Source organism: Caretta caretta, chromosome 11 (assembly GCF_965140235.1).
Source record: "Caretta caretta isolate rCarCar2 chromosome 11, rCarCar1.hap1, whole genome shotgun sequence".
Taxonomy (NCBI): domain Eukaryota; kingdom Metazoa; phylum Chordata; order Testudines; family Cheloniidae; genus Caretta; species Caretta caretta.
The window spans coordinates 75,794,800-75,817,910 of record NC_134216.1 but is presented as its reverse complement, the minus strand read 5'-3'; the positions used below and the strand labels follow the sequence as shown (position 1 = coordinate 75,817,910).

The 23,111-nt window shown below is 48.6% G+C and overlaps 1 protein-coding gene across 5 annotated transcripts in view; it reads right to left on the bottom strand.

Moving 5' to 3' along the window:
• LOC142068328 (uncharacterized) overlaps nt 1–17,585 on the bottom strand; it is a 105,981-nt gene extending 88,396 nt beyond the window's left edge. For 3 of the 5 annotated variants that reach the window (XR_012664469.1, XM_075118179.1, XM_075118180.1), the window contains exons 1-3: nt 17,432–17,549; nt 7,989–8,071; nt 6,330–6,456 (exon numbers count right to left, since the gene is read on the bottom strand). Coding sequence is in view for 2 of the 5 variants with exons in the window: in XM_075118179.1 (XP_074974280.1) it covers nt 6,330–6,456; nt 7,989–8,012 (151 nt within the window). In the remaining 3 variants the exon portion in view is untranslated. Of the gene's footprint in view, nt 1–6,329; nt 6,457–7,988; nt 8,072–17,431 lie in introns of all 5 variants that reach the window. The other 2 variants (XM_075118181.1, XM_075118182.1) reach the window with 1 other exon arrangement.
• Between the last annotated feature and the right edge of the window lie 5,526 nt (nt 17,586–23,111).

The following is a 23,111-nucleotide window of genomic DNA, read 5'->3' as shown; positions in this document are numbered from 1 at the left end:
AAGAAATAGTGACACCTTATGTAAAAATGGATCTGGATAATGTTATACAAGTTAAACTATGCAAGGAATGTGCATTTGCCCCAGAACATGTGCTGGGTATATTGTAGAAGGGGCAAAAGAAATGCAAACATACCATGCTACTTCATTAAAATGCTATTAGGGCTCGAAAGGGAGCCACAATAGGTTGGGTTTTCTTTTTTCAGATTGCTGTGTGTTTTGGAAGCAGAAGTTAAAAGTAATCAAAACTCTGGTGAAAGTTGATTGTGTCCCTTTTAAGATAGAGTCTCTGAGCTGCTGATGGCTTTAAATCCAAAAGCAGGAAGTTTCTGTGAAAATGCAAATTACCGAAATGATGAAGGAAAGAACTAGCAGCACAAAGGAGCTGCAGATAAAGGACATACCTGGTCAGCAAACAAATTGTCTAAATAAAAGGCATGGGATAACAAGATAATTTTAATAAATTTAATGATAATAAGTATCCCTGTAACAACGTATAGTGTGTATGATTTTTGGAAAAACCCTTTAAGGTTGTATGGTAATGATGCTTCTCAGTTATTACCTGTAAATAAAACTTAAAGCTTAACACAGCAGGAAAAACATTATAAACTTGGTCTGCTGTATAAGAAGGAAAACTCAGGGATTTAATGACTAAACAGTGGGATAATTTCCCCATAACCCTTAAAAGATAAAAGCCATTGAAACCTGGTCTGCCTATAGAACAAAAACAGGAAAATGTGGGGGCAATTCCTCTGTTTTCCCTGCAATCAGCCAGGGTATTTGTAAAAGACATATTTTAAGCAATAATCTGCCACCCACCCCAAAAGGGGTAGAAACATGTTTTTTGTCTTTCAGAAAATCAGGAAAAGCTGATGCCAGCTGAAAAGCAACCCAATACCATGAATCTACTGTCACAATAGAAATTGTGTTTTGTGTTCTATGTTTGGTCTTGTGTTTTGTCTTGTTGCTAGCACTGTTGTGTGTTTAAAAAAAAAAATACTGAAGACCTGCAGGAACTTAAAAATAAATCAAGCTTTCTGTCCCGGCTACAGGACAGCCTGATACAAAAACAAGTACATGCCAATGTAGACTTGGTCCAAATTGGTCTGGGTAACCTAAAAGGCCGATGGAATCTTTAGTAATGGCTTAATACTACCACATGGCTTATCCATAAGAAAAAAAAAATATTAGAAATAGGAAACTACACAGCCATAGCTATGGGATGCACTGAAATGCAGATACTTGTGTCATACCAATAAAATAAAAACCAGCAGGATCTTATTAAAGGGAAAAAGGCAAAATACCACATTTATTGTGAATACAGAAAGAATCATAGTAAGCAGTTATAGTTATAACATTCCATTCAATCTCATTTATTCACACATTCATTCATACAAACACACACACAGGTTCTGCAAGGTTGTTATCATAGTTACCAGCCTTAGAGTTGCTCATGCCAAGTCACTGGCCAGGTGGCCTGGACATGAGGAGGGAGCAGGGCCTTGTCAGATGCTCATCTGATGCTCCTGGAAGTTGGTTTGCAGAATCAGACCCCAAAGTTCTCACTTTTTAGAGTCTATTTTTATAGGAATTTCTTCCTATGCCAGTCTATGGGAATTGCTTCATCATGCTGTTGCTGAATCAATCAGCAGATAGCACATTCCTGACGGCTCCAAGATGTTATCTTGTTCTTTGGTTCTCCCATTCTTGAGGCTGTTGGGTGGATTCCAGTCTGCCCTCCGGGGGGTCCTCTGGTTATTTCCGCTTGACGCCTTCTTCAGCCGATGGACACTGGATTCTTAGGCTGGCACCTCCCTGATCATTCAGTTGTTATCCACACCAAGCATCCATCCACATACATCCTCTATCTCTATTTTAATCACAATTGTTAATACAACAAAAGGGCGGGGAGTCTCTGGATGCTGTTTCTGTTGTTAGAGTATTGCTTTGAGTCTCTCTCTGTGAATTGCTTTGAGAACAGACTCTGTCTTAGAATGTACTAACACAATTAGCAGCTTGCAAGTTTCACACATAGAGGGAGAGAAACAGTACCAAAAACCAAGAGACCTCTTAATTAGTAATACCCTGGAATTTAAACTCTGGGGAATCAAACTCATTTGTGATTTTAATACAGAACTTCTTTAATATGATCCAACACTTGCACTAGCTACTTTGGAACACAAAATGTTCTGGGTCATATTGGGAAATATTAAGGGTTTGATGCATTTGTTAAAAAAGAAAGAGATCATTGTTTGACACTTACCAATATGAATGGATGCAATATGTTTCCAGTATTGTAAACCAGACTTGTTAATGGGAGAAATTGTTGTCAAAATTGCAGACCAACAGTCCCTGGAGGCAAAGGTATTGAAGGTTAACCCACTCCCCATATTACACATGGGATCCTTTTCGCTACCCTGGACCTTGAGCCAGTGGGCTGGGGAGGGAGGGAAGCTATTGGACACTAGAGGTTGTTCCGAATGGACTCCTCAAAAGTGGGTGTGCCTCATCTTGCCTGTTGCCCCAGAACCTTGTAGTAAAGGTACATCACTAGGATCATGTATGTGGCATGAATTGGAATCACAAACTCAAATTGCCTCACAGTACTTTCTCTTGAATAGGCTACATAGAAAGTGACACTGATGATTATAAATCTTAGTGTCAAAAGGGGGATTATGTTGGATCATATTAAAGAAGTTCTGTATTAAAATCACAAATGAGTTTGATTCCCCAGAGTTTAAATTCCAGGGTATTACTAATTAAGAGCTCTCTTGGTTTTTGGTACTGTTTCTCTCCCTCTATGTGTGAAACTTGCAAGCTGCTAATTGTGTTAGTACATTCTAAGACAGAGTCTATTCTCAAAGCAATTCACAGAGAGAGAGACTCAAAGCAATACTCTAACAACAGAAACAGCACCCAGAGACTCCCCGCCCTTTTGTTGTATTAACAATTGTGATTAAAATAGAGATAGAGGATGTATGTGGATGGATGCTTGGTGTGGATAATAACTGAATGATCAGGGAGGTGCCAGCCTAAGAATCCAGTGTCCATCGGCTGAAGAAGGCGTCAAGTGGAAATAACCAGAGGACCCCCCCCCCCCCCCCCGGAGGGCAGACTGGAATCCACCCAACAGCCTCAAGGATGGGAGAACCAAAGAACAAGATAACATCTTGGAGCCATCAGGAATGTGCTATCTGCTGATTGATTCAGCAACAGCATGATGAAGCAATTCCCATAGACTGGCATAGGAAGAAATTCCTATAAAAATAGACTCTAAAAAGTGAGAACTTTGGGGTCTGATTCTGCAAACCAACTTCCAGGAGCATCAGATGAGCATCTGACAAGGCCCTGCTCCCTCCTCATGTCCAGGCCACCTGGCCAGTGGCTTGGCATGAGCAACTCTAAGGCTGGTAACTATGATAACAACCTTGCAGAACCTGTGTGTGTGGGTGTGTATGTGTGTGTGTGTGTTTGTATGAATGAATGTGTGAATAAATATGAGATTGAATGGAATGTTATAGCTATAACTAACTGCTTACTATGATTCTTTCTGTATTCACAATAAATGTGGTATTTTGCCTTTTTCCCTTTAATAAGATCCTGCTGGTTTTTATTTTATTGGTATAACAAGTTCACGTGCGCTCCACCCAGACAAGCTGGGAGCCTCTCATTGATAGGTGTCAAGTGTTCAGTCCTGGGGGTTACCATGGACTCTGTAAGGTCTTCCACTGATATGGGTTAGTCACGGTCAGTGCCTTCATGAGCCATTTGTATCACCTTGTGACAGCTCTTCACACTCAGAGCAGAGCAACACCAAATACAGAGGGCAGCTGAGGCATGTACTGGAGTAACAGAAATATTGCCAAAATTCCCACATCTGTCACACACACACACACACACACACACACAGACCTTGGAGAGCTGGACATGCACAAGTCCATGGGTCTGGATCAAATGCATCCAAGGATGTTGAGGGAGTTAGCTGATGTGATTGCAGAGCCATTGGCCCTTATCTTTGAAAATTCGTGGTGATCGGGGGAGGTCCCAGACGTTTGGAAAAAAGGCAAATATAGTGGCCATATTCAAAAAAGGGAAGAAAGAGAACCTGGGGAACTATAGACGAGTCAGCCTCACTTCAGTCCCCACAAAATCATGGAGCAGGTCCTCAAGGAAACCATTTTGAAGCACTTGGGAGGAAGGTGATCAGGAACAGTCAACATGGATTCACCAAGGGCAAGTTATGCCTGACCAACCTGATTGCCTTCTATGATGAGATAACTGGCACTGTGAATATGGGGAAAGCGGTGGATGTGATATATCTTGACTTTAGCAAAGCTTTTGATACAGTCTCCCACAGTATTCTTGCCAGCAAGTTAAAAAATATGGATTGGATGAACGGCCTATAAGGTGGATAAAAAGCTGGCTAGATTGTTGGGCTCAACGGGTAGTGATCAACAGCTCAATGTCTAGTTGGCAGCCAGTATCAAGCAAAGTGTCCCAAGGGTCAGTCCTGGGGCCAGTTTTGTTCAACATCTTTATTAATGATCCAGATGATGGGATGAATTGCACCCTCAGCAAGTTCGTAGATGACACTAAGCTGGGCGGAGAGGCAGATATGTTGGAGGGTAGGGATAGGGTCCAGAGTGACCTAGACAAATTGGAGGATTGGGCCAAAAGAAATCTGACGACGTTCAACAAGGACAAGTACAGAGTCCTGCACTCCAGAAGGAAGAATCCCATGCAACACTACAGGCTGGGGACCAACTGGCTAAGCAGCAGTTCTGCAGAAAAGGACCTGGGGATTACAGTGGACGAGAAGCTGGATACGAGTCAGCAGTGTGCCCTTGTTGACAAGAAGGCCAACGGCATATTGGGCTGCATTAGGAGGAGCATTGCCAGCAGATCAAGGGAAGCGATTATTCCCCTCTATTCAGCACTGATGAGGCCACACCTGGAATGTTGCGTCGTTTTGGTCCCCCCACTACAGAAGGGATGTGACAAATTGGAGAGAGTCCAGCAGAGGGCAACAAAAATTATTAAGGGGCTGGGACACATGACTTACGAAGAGAGGCTGAGGGAACTGGGCTTATTTAGTCTGCAGAAGAGAAGAGTGAGGGGGGATTTGATAGCAGCCTTCAACTACCTGAAGGGGGGTTCCAAAGGGGATGGAGCTCAGCTGTTCTCAGTGGTGGCAGATGACAGAACAAGAAGCAATGGTCTCAAGTTGCAGTGGGAGAGGTCTACGTTGGATATTAGGAAACACTATTTCACTAGGAGTGTGGTGAAGCACTGGAATGGGTTACCTAGCGAGGTGCTGGACTCTCCATCCTTAGAATTTTTAAAGGCCCGCTTGACAAAGTCCTGGCTAGGATGATTTAGTTGGTGTTGGTCCTGCTTTGAGCAGGGGGTTGGACTAGATGACCTCCTGAGGTCTCTTCCAACCCTAATCTTCTATGATTCTGTGAGAGAAAGCAAAGCACAGGGGTTGGACTTTAAGCCAGTGAACGCAATGAAGGGCAAGGGGACTGCAAGCCTCAAACCTTGGTCGAAATGCAGAGGCACCTATGTCCCTGCCCACAGACAGGTGATGGCTGGAGGCCTGGTACGTGAGAGGGCATTTCTTGAGCAGACCTCAGAGGGGGTCAAAGGTGTAGCTCCCCCAGACGTGTGACATCAGATAAGCATATTTTGGGGAATTATGGAGTCTAGTGAGTCAGATGCAGTAGGTGGGAGTATTAAAAACTCCTCGTGTCTGCGGAAGGCTGGGGAATTAGACACTACAATTCAGGAACAACAGACTCTAATTCCGCTGGAAAAGGAAAATGTAAGAAACAAGAACGGGGCCACGTGCCCTCGGAAGGGACTGGCTAAAAGATCCAAAAAGCCTGGAGGGAAGACAGACCATGGCTACTGGAAGTGGGGGAAAAAAAGACCTAGCAAGTCACAAGAACTCTCACTGCCACCCTGTGACATCATTGACAAAGTGTACATTTGTGACGGGGCAGCGGTTGTCCTCTGGGAGGGAGGAACAAAGCAAGGACTCAGGAATGGTGGCCAGGGTCGCAGTGGGTAGATACGGGGGGAGGGGTTACATGGGGGGCAGTGAGTGGTGGACGGAGGACAAGAGTTTAGTATTTGTTAAAAAAAAAAAAAAAGTTAAGTAAAAATGGCCAATATCAAAAATACACATGTCCGGGGAAGGACACAAGGCAAAAAGCAGGGCATGAAAACGTGTCAAAAATTACAGGCTGAGTAAAGATCTAGAGTTATTACTACTCGGGGTTCTGTAGAGATCCCACTGCTTCTAATAACAATAAAACAGGAATCCTTACCCAGTGAGGCCACAGTAGCATAGTTCTCCTGCATGACCTCCCTGTAGAGGGCTCTCTGAGCAGGGTCTAGCAGAGCCCATTCCCCCTCCGTGAAGTACACAGCCAGCTCCTCAAAGGTCACTGGCGCCTGAAAGAACAAGAGTCGCCCACTCAGTACCTGCTACCCAGTATTCACAGGAGAGCAGGGCCAGTAGAATGAATGCTCTGCGAGGGACACGGTAGCAGAATCCCAGCCCTGTACCACTCAGGGCAGCCAAGAGGCATTGGGGTGAGGGAAATAAGAGAGAGAGAGCCCCTTGTCCCGGCCAGCACACAGAGGGAACAAGGATCTTCACTTTTATCACACACCTACTAGCCAGGGGCTGGTACAGGAGATGGAACCCCAGTAGGGTCCAGGGAGAGTCCCCTGGTAGGAATTCCAAAACTCTAACCATAAAAACACAATAGACACCAAATGGAATAAAGGGGAAGTCAACAGGAAAGAATGCAAATCAGCAGCTTCGAATTGTAGAAAATTTATAAGGGAAACAAAGGGTCAGAAGGGGAAATCTAAGGCCAATAGGACAGATTTTTTTAAAAGTATATTAAGAACATAAAGAATCCTAACAATGGTACTGGTCCATTACTATGATAGAATTATCAGTAATCATATAGCGAAGGCAAAAATGTTCAATTAATACTTCTGTTCTTGTACCTGGGGAAAACTCTTTCCATTTCAATAACTCATGACGATGTTAAACAGCAGCTATTAAAGTCAGACATATTTAAAATCAGCAGGTCCAGATAACTTGCATTCAGGAGTTTTAAAAGAATTGGCTGAGGAGCTGCTGGACCATTACAGTTGATTCCCAATGGGTCTTGGAACACTGGGAAAACTCCAGAAGAATGGAAGAAAGATAGTCCTGTGTCAATGTTCAGAAGGTTTAAAAGGGATGACACAAGTAATTATAGGACTGTCCATCTGACATTGATACCAGGAAAGATAACGGAGCACCTGATAAATGTACTAATAAAGAATTAAAGAAGGGTAATACAATTAATATCAATCAACACAGATTTAGAACCTATCAAACTAAGTGCATGTCTTTTTGGATGAGATTAGAAGTTTGGTTCATAAAGACAGTAACGTTGATGTAAGATATGTAGACATCTGTAAGGCATTTGACTTGGTACAGAAAGATCTTTTGATTAAACAACCAGAAAAATTCAAAATTAACATTGCACACATGAAATAAATTAAGAAGTGGCTGATAGGTCTCAAAACATAATTGTAAGTGGAGAACCATGGTTGAGTAGGTGTGTTTCTAGTGGGGTCTCACAGGGATTAGTTCTTGGCCCTGTTCTATTTAACATTTTTATCGATGACCTGCTCCAGCACTGGGAATCTGGAAAGTTTTCCCAGTTCTGGCCAGGGGGGTTATTTCCTGTTCCACAAACAGGAGAAGTCCCACTCCCAACCCCCATGAGTCTGTTCCTTGAAAGCAAGGCCCAGAGTCAACTAGCTCCAGCAGGATGGTCACACCCTGTCCCCTCCCTTTCCCCACATTGTCTATTTCCTTCCCCCCTCCTCCCACCTCCAGCAGCTCCCATCCTCCTGTATATTTACTGCCCCTCTCCCTCCCGCCAGAACCCACCAGCAACTCCCAGACTATCCCTTACCTGAGCCAGCTGCACTGATGCCATTTCCTTTCCCCTGGGAGTGTGGGATGATCTGGAGCAAAATACAGATGTTATCTTGCAGCCTGTCAGGGTGAGAAGGGCAATTGGAGTGATTTCAGAGGGGGTTTTGTCCATTTTACATTCTCTATTTGTTGCAGGCGTTCTCCCTGAAAACAGACATTCTACGTTCTGCTTCACTGAGAAACACTTAGGGTACATCTACACTGCAACAAAACCCATGGTTAGCCTACAGGCTACAGAGTTAACAAATTGCAGTGTATATACGTCCAGGGTCAGGATCCAGCCCCACAACCCGATTCCCATGAGTCCAAGTCAGCTGACAGGGGCATGCCACAGATGTTTTATTGCAGTGCAGACATACCCTTTGTGACTTTATTACAGCACAGACTCAGCCTCTCCCACCTGGATTAACCCTTCGGGACATGGTTAAATGCTCTCTATAATACAGTCTCTGAACCAAATGCTAGAGAAGAGCGGAATCAAAGAAGATGATTAGGAGGATTCCCCCATCACTGTCCCGGGGCTCTGGGCAAACACACACTCCCTCCAGGCTCCGGGCAAACACTCATTCCCTCCGGGCTTAATCTTTTGCAGGTTTACGGGGTCTTTTACCAGTGAAAGAGCTTTACACAGTAATAACCTACTTAACCTCTATTTATTAACAATTACCAAAACAGAATGCACACGCTTACACATACAATGCTCACCACTCCCAATAAGACAGATGAACTTTTCGTGATGGCCAGTCAGGATCAAGTCCATCTGGGGGACTCCAGTTTCTGCACAGTGGCAGAGTGTTGAGGTCTGGTAGCTCTGATTGGGCTGTGCCCTGGAGTTGGTTCCCAAAGAACTCCCTTTTGGACCCCAGTTTATATTAAGGCTGGCGGGAATGGGTGCATAAATTGACAAGGTTACTCCTGACCCCTAGGAACAGGGTACAGGTAGGTGCCTAAATTAAGAGGGTTACATCTTGAGCCCTAGGAACCAGGTAGAGGTGGGTGCTCTAGAGTGCAAGCAACAGAAAATTGTGTGTGGTTAACACTCCCCCGTGGAACCACCTCAGCAGGAGTCCAACCCACCTCCTTGAACGTTGTTGGGGTCGTGCACAAACTGCATGCTAAGGGCATCATGCTCCACGACCAGAATGCAGTCCTCCAGGCCCAGATACAAACCCAGCCAGCATCTTCTGTCCCCCCGTGACACTGGTAGACCAAGCGCCAGCTTTTGCCAAGGCTGTAGGCATCAGCTGAGCACTGACAAATTCAGAGCAGGAAACCAGACCAGCTCACCTGTATGTTAGTACTGCTCAAGATAGGTGTTCGACTTGTAAGAACATGTTTAGTCTCTATACAATGCTTATGAGTTGCTGAACATCAAGAAGGCCTATCAAAACTAAATGGCCATTGTGGAACACCACAATGCAAAGACTACTTAATGGCCTCTCGCACCCATGAAGGTGAAGACCTTTCTGGAGCCCTAGGTGTGACGTTATGTGATTAAAATATGACCATGTATATCATTTTTGCTACCACTGTTATGCAATTGCAACAAATCTGGTACAAAGTATGTCATGTAAGGTGTCAATGGAAAAGTTGTGGTTTGCTGAATGAGATTATCCTATCTGTATGCATGTATCATTGTTGTACCTGAAGTTATGAATATTGACTGTATACTTGTATTTCAAATGTGCTTACTCCTGGGTAACACCCACAAGGTAGTTGACATCCAGTCTAGCCAGCACATTCTGAGTGAACCATTCAAGTTGATAGCCCATTAAGTAAAACAATGGGTCATAGAAGAAGCATGTCTCCACTCGGTGGGCCTTCCTGGGACCTTGTAGCCCAAATAAGGACAATGGCTCCTACTATGACTCATCGAAGCATGCAAGGGCATTTGACAATGGACTTTGTCTTGTGCCTGTATATTTTCACGAACTACTGTCCCGAGAGCATCTCCACATGGCAGAAAGTACAAAAGGCTCTAGAAACATCTTCATTTTGCCTCTTTCCTGCTCTGGTCTCGGGACTATGGTCTTACAGTAAAAGGAGCATTGCAACCAATGGACTGAGGACCTTCCAATCTTTTGGATGTTACCAGAGACATTACAAGCCAGCAGTTTATTCAATCACTGCTATAAAACTAATCCAAGAATTTTGCAATGATTGTGTGTATTTGATTCCTTTGACCATTTTAACTCTCTCCTCTTTCTTTTCTCTAATAAATAAACCTTTAGATATTAGATACTAAAGGATTGGCAACAGTGTGACTATTGGGTAAGATCCGAGTTATACACTGACCTGGGTATGTGGCTGGTCCTTTGAGATCAGAAGAACCCTTTGGTTGATGAAACCGGTTTTAAATAACCACTCATCATTTAGTCTAGTATCTGGGTGGTGAAACCAGGGCTAGGATACCTAAGGAGACTGCATTTCTGACTTCTTGTTGGCCAGTGTGGTGAGACAGAAATTTACTTTTGTTGCTGGTTTGGTATATCTCATGGAAGAATAACCACCAGTTTAGGGTGAGTCTGCCCTATTTCTCAGCAGTTTGTCCTGAATCTGGCATCCTCAGCTGTGACCTACTGAGACACGGTGACACTAGGCATAATTGAGGCTACGTCTACACTGCACTTATGTCATTAAAGCTTTTGTCGCTCAAGGGTGTGGAAAAAAAACCAAAACACTCCCCCAACAACAAAAGTTCTAAACATGAAAAGCACCGATGTGGACAGCGCTATGTCGGTGGGAGACACTCTCCTGCTGATGAAGCTACGGCCCCTCTCTGGGGTGGTTTTATTTTGTTGTCAGGAGAGCTCTCTCGTGCCAACAAAGGGTGGCTACACTGCACACCTTACAGCGGCAAGGCTTTAGCAGCACGGCTGTGCCATTGGAAGCTGCGCAGTGTAGACATAATAGTATGAACCAAAGGCTGTGAATCAGAGAACATCTGGCCTTGGCAGAATAGCAACACAGTAGGTATTAGCTAACACCTCGTAAGCACAAGCCTGATCTCAGAGGATGGTACAAGAACACCCAAAGTTCTCATCTAACTACGTAAACATATTCCCAAGACATGGTACAGGAGGAGATGACATAATAATGGATAAAGATGTTTTGTTCAAACGAGCAGGTACAAGGATTACTAGCACTGCAGAGTTGTAGCAATAACAAAATCTAGAGCATAATAGGTAACTTGTTTGTATCTCTGTATAAAAGGAGAAGTCATACCATCTTTTTTCTGGTCCAGGGGATAGTGTCATGTTATGTTGATTGAACTGGTACCTTGTGGAGGGCACACCTGTGTTAGTGTCCCTGTAGCTCCTATGGGGCACCAGTGCTGGGCTTTGTTGACAGTAAACCTGGCTGAGTGCATGTCACTGAGCTAACACTGTGGCCTCTCTTAACGAAGAGCACTGAGATGCAACCTGCACTCCCTGCTAGTGCAGAGAACACAGGAGCGCCAAGAACCATAGCACTGACAACTCTGCAGTGTGAGCACCACTCCGCAGCGCTAACAACGCTGGTGACCCGACCGCTGCTTTGGTAAGTGGAGAGCTGCCCGCTCTGGGGTTCACAGCCTAAGATGGCACAAAGCTCCAAGCTAAGGAATCTCCCCATCCCCCAGCTACAGATCCCCCCCGGAGTCTGATAAGGTTTGGACAGGCTGGGTAACGAGTAGAGGCGGTCCATATGAGGTAACAAAAGAAAGTGGGGAAACATGAACTGGATTTTATAAGATTATGGCAGAGACTGTAGCCTTGAAGAAGAACAACAACAGTAAGAAATGTAGAATATTGTAAACTCTGGGCATGGCTGTTAGATGGCTAAGACAACAAACAACAAAATTGGCAGGGCAAGTAACAGAAAAACAAACTAACAAAAAGAGATAACAGAAGCAATAGATTTGTCACAGCAAGCTGAGAAACAGAACAGAAAACTGGAAACAGCTGTAGAAAATCTGCAAAAAAGAGAAGTGCTACTATCCATCTTGGTGGACAACAACAGGCTCTGGGTACTTAGATAGTGCCTGATGGGTGGGGACAGAAATGAAGAAAGGCGGCCCTAGCAAAACTAAGGGATGGAACCTGGAATTATTGGAATGGGCTTTGGAATGGGAGCATATGGAATGACCCAGACCAAGAGCCACTAAGCAGTCCATGGGTAGCGGTTACCACTCTGCAACCATCACCGTATGACGAGAGCCATGCTCCAGTGAAACCGAAACCCAGATGGGTGCCTTGTCAGAATGGGAGAAGTAAGCGCACAGGAGGAAGAAGTTGCCAACAATACTTTCCCTAGATTGGTAAATCAGATGGAGGAGGAAACGGAATAGGTCACAGAGCACATTACGCAACAGGGGCTGCTCTTGATCACAGGAGAGTGGATAAAAAAGGATTTCAAAGTAAAATACCTAGAGTACTGGGCCAACCCCGGGAATTAATGCATTGTCAGAAAAAATGCAGCCAGCAAGAGGTAAAAATTTAGGCTGGCAAACACAGTCTAAAAATCTTTAAAGTATGCATGGAGTTCCCCAGAAATGGCTAACTGCAGCAGGGAACCCCAGCAATCCATTTGCCATGCAAGCAAAAGCAACAGGCATTGGGAGAACAAATTCAGGTTTTGTGGAAGGAGGTAGCAACCCCGACTCTCCTCCCAGAGCCAAGATCAAAATCATGGGTACAGATATCCAGCCAGTGATGAGCTGCCAAAATCTTAACAACTGGTTCCCTACTCACCCCACGAGGGGGTCGTGGCCCGCCCCTGCCCCCCGGGATCCCTGCCCCATCCACCCACCTCCCCTGTCCCCCCACTGCCCCCAGAACCGGGCAGGAGGGTCTCATGGGCCACCGTAGAGTGTGCCCACCCGACCCCTAAGAGCCAGAGGGTCCTGCCGGGGGCGAGGTGTGGAGTCCCGGCGGTGCTTACCTGGGGCAGCTCCCAGGAAGCATCCGGCAGGTCCCTCTGGTTCCTAGGGGTGGGGTAACGTAGCTGGGGGGGGGAGCAGGGCAAGCGGCCATGGGGCTGGAGCACCCACGGGGAAAATTTGGTGGGTGCTCGGCAGCTCCCCGCCCTGCGCCTGGCCCCAGCTCATCTCCGCTCTGCCTCCGCCTCCTCCCCTGAATGCGCCGCCCTGTTCTGCTTCTCTGCCCCCCCGCCCCCGGCTTCCAGCGAATCAGCTGTTCGTGTGGGAAGCCGTGGGAGGCGGAGAAGCAGGGGGCGGTTTCATGCTCAGGCCCAGGGAGGCGGAGGTGAGCTGGGGCGGGGAGAGGTTCCCCTGCGCCCGCCCGGCCCCCCCGGGTTACCTGCTGTGGCGCAGGCGGCCCTCCTCATGCCACCGCGCCCCAGCTCCCCTCTGACTCCCTGGGCCTGAGCGCAAAGCCGCTGCTTGCTTCTCAGCCCCACCCCGCTTCCCGCGCGAACAGCTGATTTGCGGGAAACTGGGTGCGGGGGGAGAGAAGCAGAGCTGGGCAGTGCGTTCAGGGGAGGAGGCAGAGCGGAGGTGAGCTGGGGCAGGGCGAGCAGCTGCCGGTGAGTGCTCTGCACCCACCAAATTTTCCCCGTGGGTGCTCCAGCTCCGGAGTACCCACGGAGTCGGTGCCTAAGGCGCCACTTTTGGCCGGTTATTAAATTTAGAAGCCCTTTTAGAACCGGTTGTCCCTTCCAGTTCTAAAAGGGCTTCTAAATTTAACAACCGGTTCCAGTGACCCAGTGCGAACTGGCTCCAGCTCACCACTGTATCCAGCCCTCTGCTTTAACCCACAACGCCCCACTCAAAGCTAATTATACAACCTTTTTGCTCAACTATTTTTACACACCATTAAGGTTACTTTTATATCCTCTCTCAGTTCGCTAAACTCACTGCTGCTGCCTGTACTTTAAAATTTCCTCAGAGTTAATTAACCTCTCCTGACTCATGTCTCCCTCCCTTCCTATATTGCTCTCCACCTACTTTCGCCTCACTTCTGCCCTCTTGGTTTTCGAAAGTTATAAAAGTGATCAACCCGTCGCAGGAAGAAACGGAGCAACGTAAGGTGGTAACTTTACTTAAATAAGTCCAGTAAAATAACTATTCTAACGCTTCAGGAATGCAACGGCTGAAGAGACTCTTAACTTTTTTGCAGATATGGTTGCTAAGCAATAGAAATGAGAACTCTGCTTCTAATCCTAGCCCCTAACTAACATATAAAATGTAGGTTTTCCTTAGTTCCATAGGATAGCATCCTTAAAAGCACACAAAGTCATAGCAACTGCACTAAGTTCATTAAATTAATACAACAAAGTGGTCAAATAACTTCAATTTTTACAAATTCTTATTAATTAAAACTTTTAATAAGATAATAACTTTCTTCTTTAAATATTCAACTCTTTTCTTTACTCATTTGTTTCTAAAATGCATTGCCTAAATAACTTTAAGCACTTAATGTCTTATCTTGGCATTAAAATACCGTTCATTAACACAGTTCCCCCAGATACTGTGAGGCCCCTGCCTGGGATGTGTTTCTGAAATAGGGCAAGTCTCTCTGATAAGCAACCCTGTGGATTTTAATGAAGATAAAGGGGGAAACAAATGATTCTCAGATGTGAGGTGGAAAATTGATCACTGGGGAATTTAACCCCACCGCAACCTCCACTATGGAGAATGACTCAGGGCAACAGGGTCTCTCCAAAAAAGGAGAAGGGATTTCACATGAAAAACAAGGGGAACACCTACAAGATGAAAGGGATTTTTTAAAATCAATAATTGATAATTCACCTGGAAATGAAAAATCTGAAATGTGACACTAGTGTTCAGCAATCAAAAAGAAAAAGGGGAAAATATGAGGAATCTGTCATAGATTAGAGGAAAGTGGAAAAATTTGAGGGATTTTATATCAATAGTTGATACCGTTGGATCATATTAAAGAAGTTCTGTATTAAAATCACAAATGAGTTTGATTCCCCAGAGTTTAAATTCCAGGGTATTACTAATTAAGAGCTCTCTTGGTTTTTGATACGGTTTCTCTCCCTCTATGTGTGAAACTTGCAAGCTGCTAATTGTGTTAGTACATTCTAAGACAGAGTCTGTTCTCAAAGCAATTCACAGAGAGAGAAACTCAAAGCAAAACTCTGTAACAACAGAAACAGCACCCAGAGACTCCCTGCCCTTTTGTTGTATTAACAATTGTGATTAAAATAGCGATAGAGGATGTATGTGGATAGATGCTTGGTGTGGATAATAACTGAATGATCAGGGAGGTGCCAGCCTAAGAATCCAGTGTCCATCGGCTGAAGAAGGTGTCAAGTGGAAATAACCAGAGGACCCCCGGAGGGCAGACTGGAATCCACCCAACAGCCTCAAGAATGGGAGAACCAAAGAAAAAGATAACATCTGGCAGCACGGAGCCGTCAGGAATGTGCTATCTGCTGATTGATTCAGCAACAGCATGATGAAGCAATTCCCATAGACTGGCATAGGAAGAAATCCCTATAAAAATGGACTCTAGAAAGTGAGAACTTTGGGGTCTGATTCTGCAAACCAACTTCCAGGAGCATCAGATGAGCATCTGACAAGGCCCTGCTCCCTCCTCATGTCCAGGCCACCAGGCCACCAGGCCAGTGGCTTGGCATGAGCAACTCTAAGGCTGGTAACTATAACAACTTTGCAGAACCTGTGTGTGTGTGTTTCTATGAATGAATGTGTGAATAAATATGAGATTGAATGGAATGTTATAGCTATAACTAACGGCTTACTATGATTCTTTCTGTATCCACAATAAATGTGGTATTTGCCTTTTCCCCTTTAATAAGATCCTGCTGGTTTTTATTTTATTGGTATAACAATACAAGGTAAAGAGGTAAAAGCGGAGTGGATTTCATATCAATATTTGATAATAACAGAGAAAAAGGGCAAAATGTGGAAGGATTTTATATCAATCAATATTCAAGGATTTAAGAAAAGGACAACATCTGAGGAGGTTTCATGTTAACATCAGATGATTAGATGGCGAAAATCTCAGGGGAAAATAAATCAGATATCAAGAGAGAAAATGGGGCAAAATGTCCAGGAATTTTCTGTCAGTATTTCAGAACTGAAGAGAAAATGGGGTAAAAACAAAGCATTTCCTAATATAAGAGGAAAACACCAACACCTGAGGGGACTTGTCAACACTGAAGAATTGGAGGAGAAAGTGGGCACGTTTAAGGGGATTTGTGATGGGATGTACCTGGCCTTTGCAGCTCCCTACAGCAGACCCCCACGATCCTACTACATCCCGCCCCAGGGAACGGCAAAGGTGGGTCCTCTGGGCCTCTCTAGGGCCGACCCAGGCCTCCCAGAAGCAGCCACTCAGAGGCCAGGAGGCTCAGAGAAAAGGAGCGGCGGGCACAGCAGCTCAGTCCCTGGCTGGACTGAAGGAGTAAAGCAAGGGGGCTCTTCCCTGGCCCGGTGCGAGAGAAGAAGCGGAGGAGGGCGCCCCTGCGACAGGGCTGCAGATGGAAGGGCCCCGTAGGAAGAGGCCCAGGGAAACAGCAGTGACGGCCTGGAGCGAGCAGTACGTGGCCGCTGTGTCGAGGGTCCCCAGGCTGGAACCTGGGGCAGTGGCTGGGCCTGGGTTCCCCTGGCAACAGGGAAAATGGTGTAAACCCCAAAAGGGGACAGGCCTCGTTTGGGAGCCTGACCAAAGGGCTGAATGTCCAGGGCCGGGAGCTGGGGCCGAAGCCCGAGCCGGGGAAGCAGACTGCTTCCTGGGGGGACTCTAATACCCCGGCAGGGCTCACTGGGACTTTGGCCTCGGCCAGGCGGCCGACCACGGAATTCCCCCCAAGCCGGCCGGCGGCCTGCAGGGGACGCCGGGGGAGACGAGGTCTGGGATGCTGCACCCCGCTGCTCCGAGATGCTCCCGAGGCCAGTGCCCCACCAGGCCCTTATCCGGCCACGTACAACGAACAGCGCAAGGCGATGGGTCCCCCTTGCCTGACAGCCACGGGGCGGCGGGGAGCCCTGGGCCCTGCTGCCTTCCCGGGAGCAGGGAGCGAGGAGGAGCCGGGAGGCCCCGCGGGTGGGCAGTGGGGTCTGGCTGAAGGGGCCGGGGGAGCAGCGGGGCCGGGCAGAGAAAGCGGCACACGCCGTGGCCGAGAGCGGAGGACTCCGTCGCGGGAGGCGAAGGGGAAGCGACGGGGGTTTTACTCCCCATGGCTCACGCCGGAGCAGCGGGGCCGAGCCGGGAGGGTTGTGTCGGGCCGGGCGGGGGAAGAGGTGACACCAGAGGGGATTTCACCCCCCACCGTGCGGGCCCCGGCTCCTCCCTCCCCCCGGAAGGTCCTGGCTGCACCGAGCTGGGCAAATCCAGCGCAGCTCACACGCTCTCTCCGCCCTGTCCCGGGGCAGCCCCGGCCGGCGCAGGCCCAGCGCGGGAGCAGACCCCGGCCCGGCCCCTCGGTTACCTGGTCTCCGGCCCGGGGCGAGGCCCAGCCCCGCGGGGGAAGCCCGCTCCGGCCGGGCGCAGCAGCCGCGGCCCCGAAGGTCTCCCCGTGGCCCGGCCGGGGCTGGGGACCCGCTCGGCCCTTTGTTCTCCCCAGCGCCGCCCGCCCGCTCCCGCCTCCCGGCCCCGCCCGCTCCGCGGCTCCAGCCCCCCGGGCCCCGCCCGCAGCAGCTCCCGCGCCGGGCACGGCGGCTGGGGAGACCTCGGGCCGGGGCCGGGGCCGGGCAGGAAAGTGCCTCTGCTCGCCCGGCCCGTCCCCGCCCCGCTCCCCGGCCGGGGCCGCCGGTCCGAGCGCTGCTGCCGGCGCCCGACACGCGGGGCCGGGCCGGGCCGGCTCCTGCGGCTGCTCGGTCCCGTCGGCTGAGGCGCCGGCCCGGGGCTGGGCACGTGCCCTGCTGGCCTGGGGCCCCGGGGAAGCCCGGCGGGGCGGGGGCAGACTGGGTCCCAGGAGGGGCAAACAGCTGGGGCGGGGCAGGAGAGGGGCCGGGGGCAGGAGCCGGGTTGAGCATGGGGCACAGGCACCGTCAGAGAGGGGGAGGGGGAAATCCGGGGGGCAGAGAGGGTAAAAGTGCCCCAAATGGGGTGACCCATCTGCACTGGCTGACAACATGGAGAAAGGGGGGCAGAAGGTCACGCCTGGCCTCTGGGCCAGTGCCCCCCACCCCGGAACTGCGGACTCCCCTCACCGCCTCCTGACACTGCAGCCCCCGCCGGGCTCCCTCTGCCGGGCCTGGGACTCACCTGTCCCCTGCAGAGCCTGCCTGGCGCCCTTGGGTGAGACCTGCCCGTGGGGAGCCGGAGCAGGCCCCCGCACGCTCCCAATTCTAGCGGGGTGGGGGACTGCTGCTCTGAGGCAGGGGCTCTGCCCCCTCTGTGCCCCATGGCAGGGGCTGGGGTGGGGGTTGTGCTGGAGTCCTAGGCCCAGAGCATGGGAGGGAATTCCACACCCCCCTACCCTACAGAGCCCAACCAGGGGTTTATGCAGCGAAGGGCAGGGAGGCTGCACCAGAAGAGTCATTAAGAACTGCCAGATTGCAATTATTAAAGCCCTATCCAGCGCTAGAATAACCCTTCTCCCAGGTGGAGTCAGCCGCAACAGGGGCTGGGTTCAATATCTAGGAGTTCCTCTTAACAACAGAAACCGGAACCGTCTTGAGCTGTCAGCTAGTAATCTGGGAAAATTTACCACCACCATGTGATACCGAAGAGGCAATACTCCCTCTCTTGCAAGCACTGAGTCTGTGTAACAAAAGACACTTTTAGGAAGAGGGAAAAGGCAACCTAGCATTTATTTTGGAAAACACCACAACCATGGTTCAAAAACATGTGACCACAAGCCTCCCCACCCAGTAAATGAGGAAATGTCCTTTGCCTGTTTCCCACCTTGCAATGTGAAATTCTGACAATAGGGTTGCCAACTTTCTGATTGCAGAAAACCAAACACCCTTGCTCTGCCCCTGTTCACTCCATCCCTCACCCCCTCCTGTGTCGTCCCCCCCCCCAGCTCACTCACTCATTTTTACGGGGCTGGGGCAGGGGGTTGGGACGCAGGAGGGGGTGAGGGATCCAGCTGGGGGTGAAGACTCCAGGCTGGGGATGAGAGGGTTGGGGTGCAGGAGGGAGATCCAGGCTGGGGGGTGGGGCTGAGGAGTTCAGAGTGTGGGAGGGGGCTCCAGGTTGGAGCAGGGGGTTGGGGTGTGAGAGGGGGTATGGGCAGTGGGCTGGGGGTGTGAGCTCTGGGATGGGGCCAGAAATGGGGGGTTCAGGGTGCAGGAGAGGGCTTCAGGCTGGGGAGGGAGGAGGGCTCTGGCTGGGGGTGCAGGCTCTGGGGTGAGGCTGGGGATGAGGGATTTGGGATTAAGGAAGGGGCTCAGGGCTGGAGCAAAGGGTTGGGGTGCAGGACGGGGCTCAGGACTGGGGATTAAGTAATGGGAGGGGATGGGGCATGGTGTTTGGGTGCAGAGTGCAGGCTCTGGGAGGGAGTTTGTGTAGGGGCTCGGGCAGGAGGCTGGAGTCCGGGGGTTGGGCTCCAGGCAGCGCTTACTTCAGGTGGCTCCCAGGAAGCAATTTCCAGCAAATGGGAGCTCCAGAGCTGGCACTTGGAGAGGGGGTGCCTAGGAGCCAGAGGGACGCGCTGGCCACTTCCGGGAACCACACGGAGCCGGCTGCTGTGGCCAACCGGACTTTTAGCGGCCCAGTCAGCTGTGCTGACTGCAGACACCAGGGTCCCTTTTCGACCAGGTATTCCAGTTGAAAATTGAATGCCTGGCAACCCTAAAACAAATGCTCCTTTAACACACCACTCCCTTCTCCTGCGCTGCAATCCATTCACAGTTTGCCAACCAAGGACAGCCAAGACCCAGAGTGCAGAGGTGCGTTCATGTGGGTTCAGCCCCAGCCCCTGAGGGGAGCAGCAACCAATGCAACTCGCTCACAGAGGTGGGGCTGGGTCACTGGAATCTCTGTGCTAACCCTATGTCCTGGGGTGGGCAGTGGAAAGGGGAACTCTTAGAGCTCAGCCCTGTGGGTGCCCCCACAGTTCATTGACACCCAGTGACTGTGAGAGCTGCAAACTGTGGAGCCTGGAGTTCAGGGTAAGCTGTGGCTGGGGGGCTAGGATGCAGGGCCCTGTGTACTGGCTCCCTGGAGGGAGAGAATGCAAGCCCTGTCCTGGAGTTGCTGTAGGGGTTGGGGTTGGGGAGGCTGCAGTGGAGGGTCAGATTATGGCAATCTCCCCAGGACTGCTGAACCCCCTCTACCAGTGACCCCGCAGGAGGACAGCATGCTTCCAAACTCCAACGAGCTCCAGCTTGGGGTCTCCCTCTCTGTGATCTCAGGAGGAGCTTTACTCCTGTCCTGGGCAGGTGGCTGCGCTTGGAATGCCCAACCCAGCCAAAGCACTCAGTTGGTGGAAGTGCTTTATTCCCTGTTAGCCCCAGCTGCCCCAGGGCACTGACGGGCCCTTTTACCTGAGTAGCTGTTCCCCCTGGGGCAGTGCTGTGTAATCATCACCTCATTTAACTAGAGCCTCAAAGCACAGGATACTCTCCACTATGGGACACACCATGTGGAGTCTGAAATGGATTTCACACAGAGCTGCATTAAGGTTAATCTAGTGCAAAAAGAGATCGTTGCCAGTATATATTTAAGGCAGTCAGTTACCAGACTGTGTCTCTGATACGCCAGTGTTGCCAACTCTCATGATTTTATTGTGTCTTTAGATTTGTGGAGTTGTTGCTGGAATCCTATTACAAGAGCAAAGCTTGGGGATGTGAAGCAACTAAACCCTAAAGGCTCAAAAGCCAGAAGACAAATTACAAGAACCCAACATTTATTTTGGAAAAAACCCTCATGATTGCTAAGCCAATCTGATGATTTGTTGGGGGAAACCCGGTCTTTTCCTTGCAGGTTGAAAACAAATGCACCCCAGCACCCAGGTCCCTTCAGAGTGCCACCTGTGATATCCAGCCTCTCATCAAGGGATACGCACAGAAATCTCAGAAACTCTATTCCCATAGCAACAATGTAAGTACTGTAAGGGCCCTACCATCAATCAAACCCTAACCCCACCCTTTGACCCCTTAAAACCCGCCCACTTGTCACCAGAAGTCCTGCCCCATGGGGGTATTACTTCCGGGGTCAAGGCGGACACATGGCCGGAAGCAAGTTGTGACTGGTAGCATTCAACCAACTCCTGGGTTGTATTAAACTGTCCAACAGCATTCTACCAACTCCTGAGGTCATATTTAAACGTCCAATAGAGTTCTGCCAAGTCCAGGGGTTATATTTAAACTGTCCAATAGCATCTGAGAATTCCTGAGGTTTTATTTCATTTCATATTAATCAGAACTCACCCACTTCCCTTACTATGGGTGCACCCCCATCAAATTTAACCCTATGGCAACAAGGGTGAGTAATCACAGTCACGCTGGCTTTTCAGTGGGGGTGTGGTTAAAATCATTCAGTTCAACATGATAAGTCAGCTCTATTGTACTCAAACACATGTCTGAACCATCCCTGGTGTTTTTTTTTTTATTGTAAACACATTTTTAGGATTTTTTTTCCCCCTCCCACAACATAAATTTCAGCTTTTTGCTGTAAATGGGTCTCTTTTACACAAAAACACAAGAGCTAGGTTCTCACAAACAATTTATTTTTTATTTAAAAGACATACAGTTCCTTGAAAACAAACCAAGATGCTTCATTAAAACTTTTAGCTCACGTAAGGGCCAAAGTCCTTCTAACACAAACACAGATAGTCACAAAGCCCTTTTCAATGTTTTTTTTTTTTTTTAAATTTACAGCTACCAAGTTTTATATCGCATGTTTGGCCCCTCACCATTCTCTAACTTAATCGTTTTAGATTTCTTACAAATAGCCTTTTTCTTAAGCAGGGTTCTGTAACTTTTTGTGCAGACTAGACGGTCAATATACCGCTGCAAGCAGGCATCTTCTGGTTTGGTCATTTTCTTTAAAACACGGTCAGGGTCTCCTGAATTGCACAGCATTTATCAAGGTCACCCATTGCGCTAAATGTTCTTGGGTTAGGCACAGACATTGCATAGCATAACCTATGGCAATCACAGTGTTTAATAAGCTTTCCAAACCCAGCTCAGCACACAGGCCCCGGAGCTTGCAGTTTATATCCACTGAAGTCCAAGTCACACAGTCACGGTGCCACTGGCCTGGCGCATCTAGGACACAGCCCTCACAATCTTCAAAAAGCTTTTCCCTAAGACAGTGGTTAAGGACAGTATAAACAGCAACGCGTACAATAGTCCACATGACTTTTTTACGCTCACGACGTAGCACTGGCTCAGTTAGTTCCATGCCAAGCCTCCTCCTAAACTCCTCATAGCTGTCATCCTCGGAGTCCTCTTCAACAACTTGTATCGGCGTTGAGCAAAAACAAGGTGGGCCCGGTTCATCTTCGCTGCTTGATGCAACGCTGTCCAGGGCCTCCAGGTCCTCTAGAAAGGCATCGTTGAGCTGTCGAGAGATTTTCAGACAAGAAACAAGTGTAGGTTCCCACTGCTTGTTTTCAGATTTACACAACCCCTGGTTCCTAACCCATTACACCCCATCATCATAATAGAATCATAGAATATCAGGGTTGGAAGGGACCTCAGGAGGTCATCAGGTCCAACCCCCTTGTCAAGGTTCCTCCCCCACTCTGAACTCTAGGGTAGAGATGTGGGGACCTGCATGAAAAACCTCCTAAGCTTATCTTTACCAGCTTAGGTCAAAACTTCCCCAAGGTACAAAATATTCCACCCTTGGTCCTTGGATTGGCCGCTACCACCACCAAACTAATACTGGTTACTGGGGAAGAGCTGTTTGGACACGTCTTTCCCCCCCAAAATACTTCCCAAAACCTTGCACCCCACTTCCTGGACAAGGTTTGGTAAAAAGCCTCACCAATTTGCCTAGGTGACTACAGACCCAGACCCTTGGATCTTAAGAACAATGAACAATCCTCCCAACACTTGCACCCCCCCTTTCCAGGGAAATGTTGGATAAAAAGCCTCACCAATTTGCATAGGTGACCACAGACCCAAACCCTTGGATCTGAGAACAATGAAAAAGCATTCAGTTTTCTTACAAGAAGACTTTTAATAAAAATAGAAGTAAATAGAAATAAA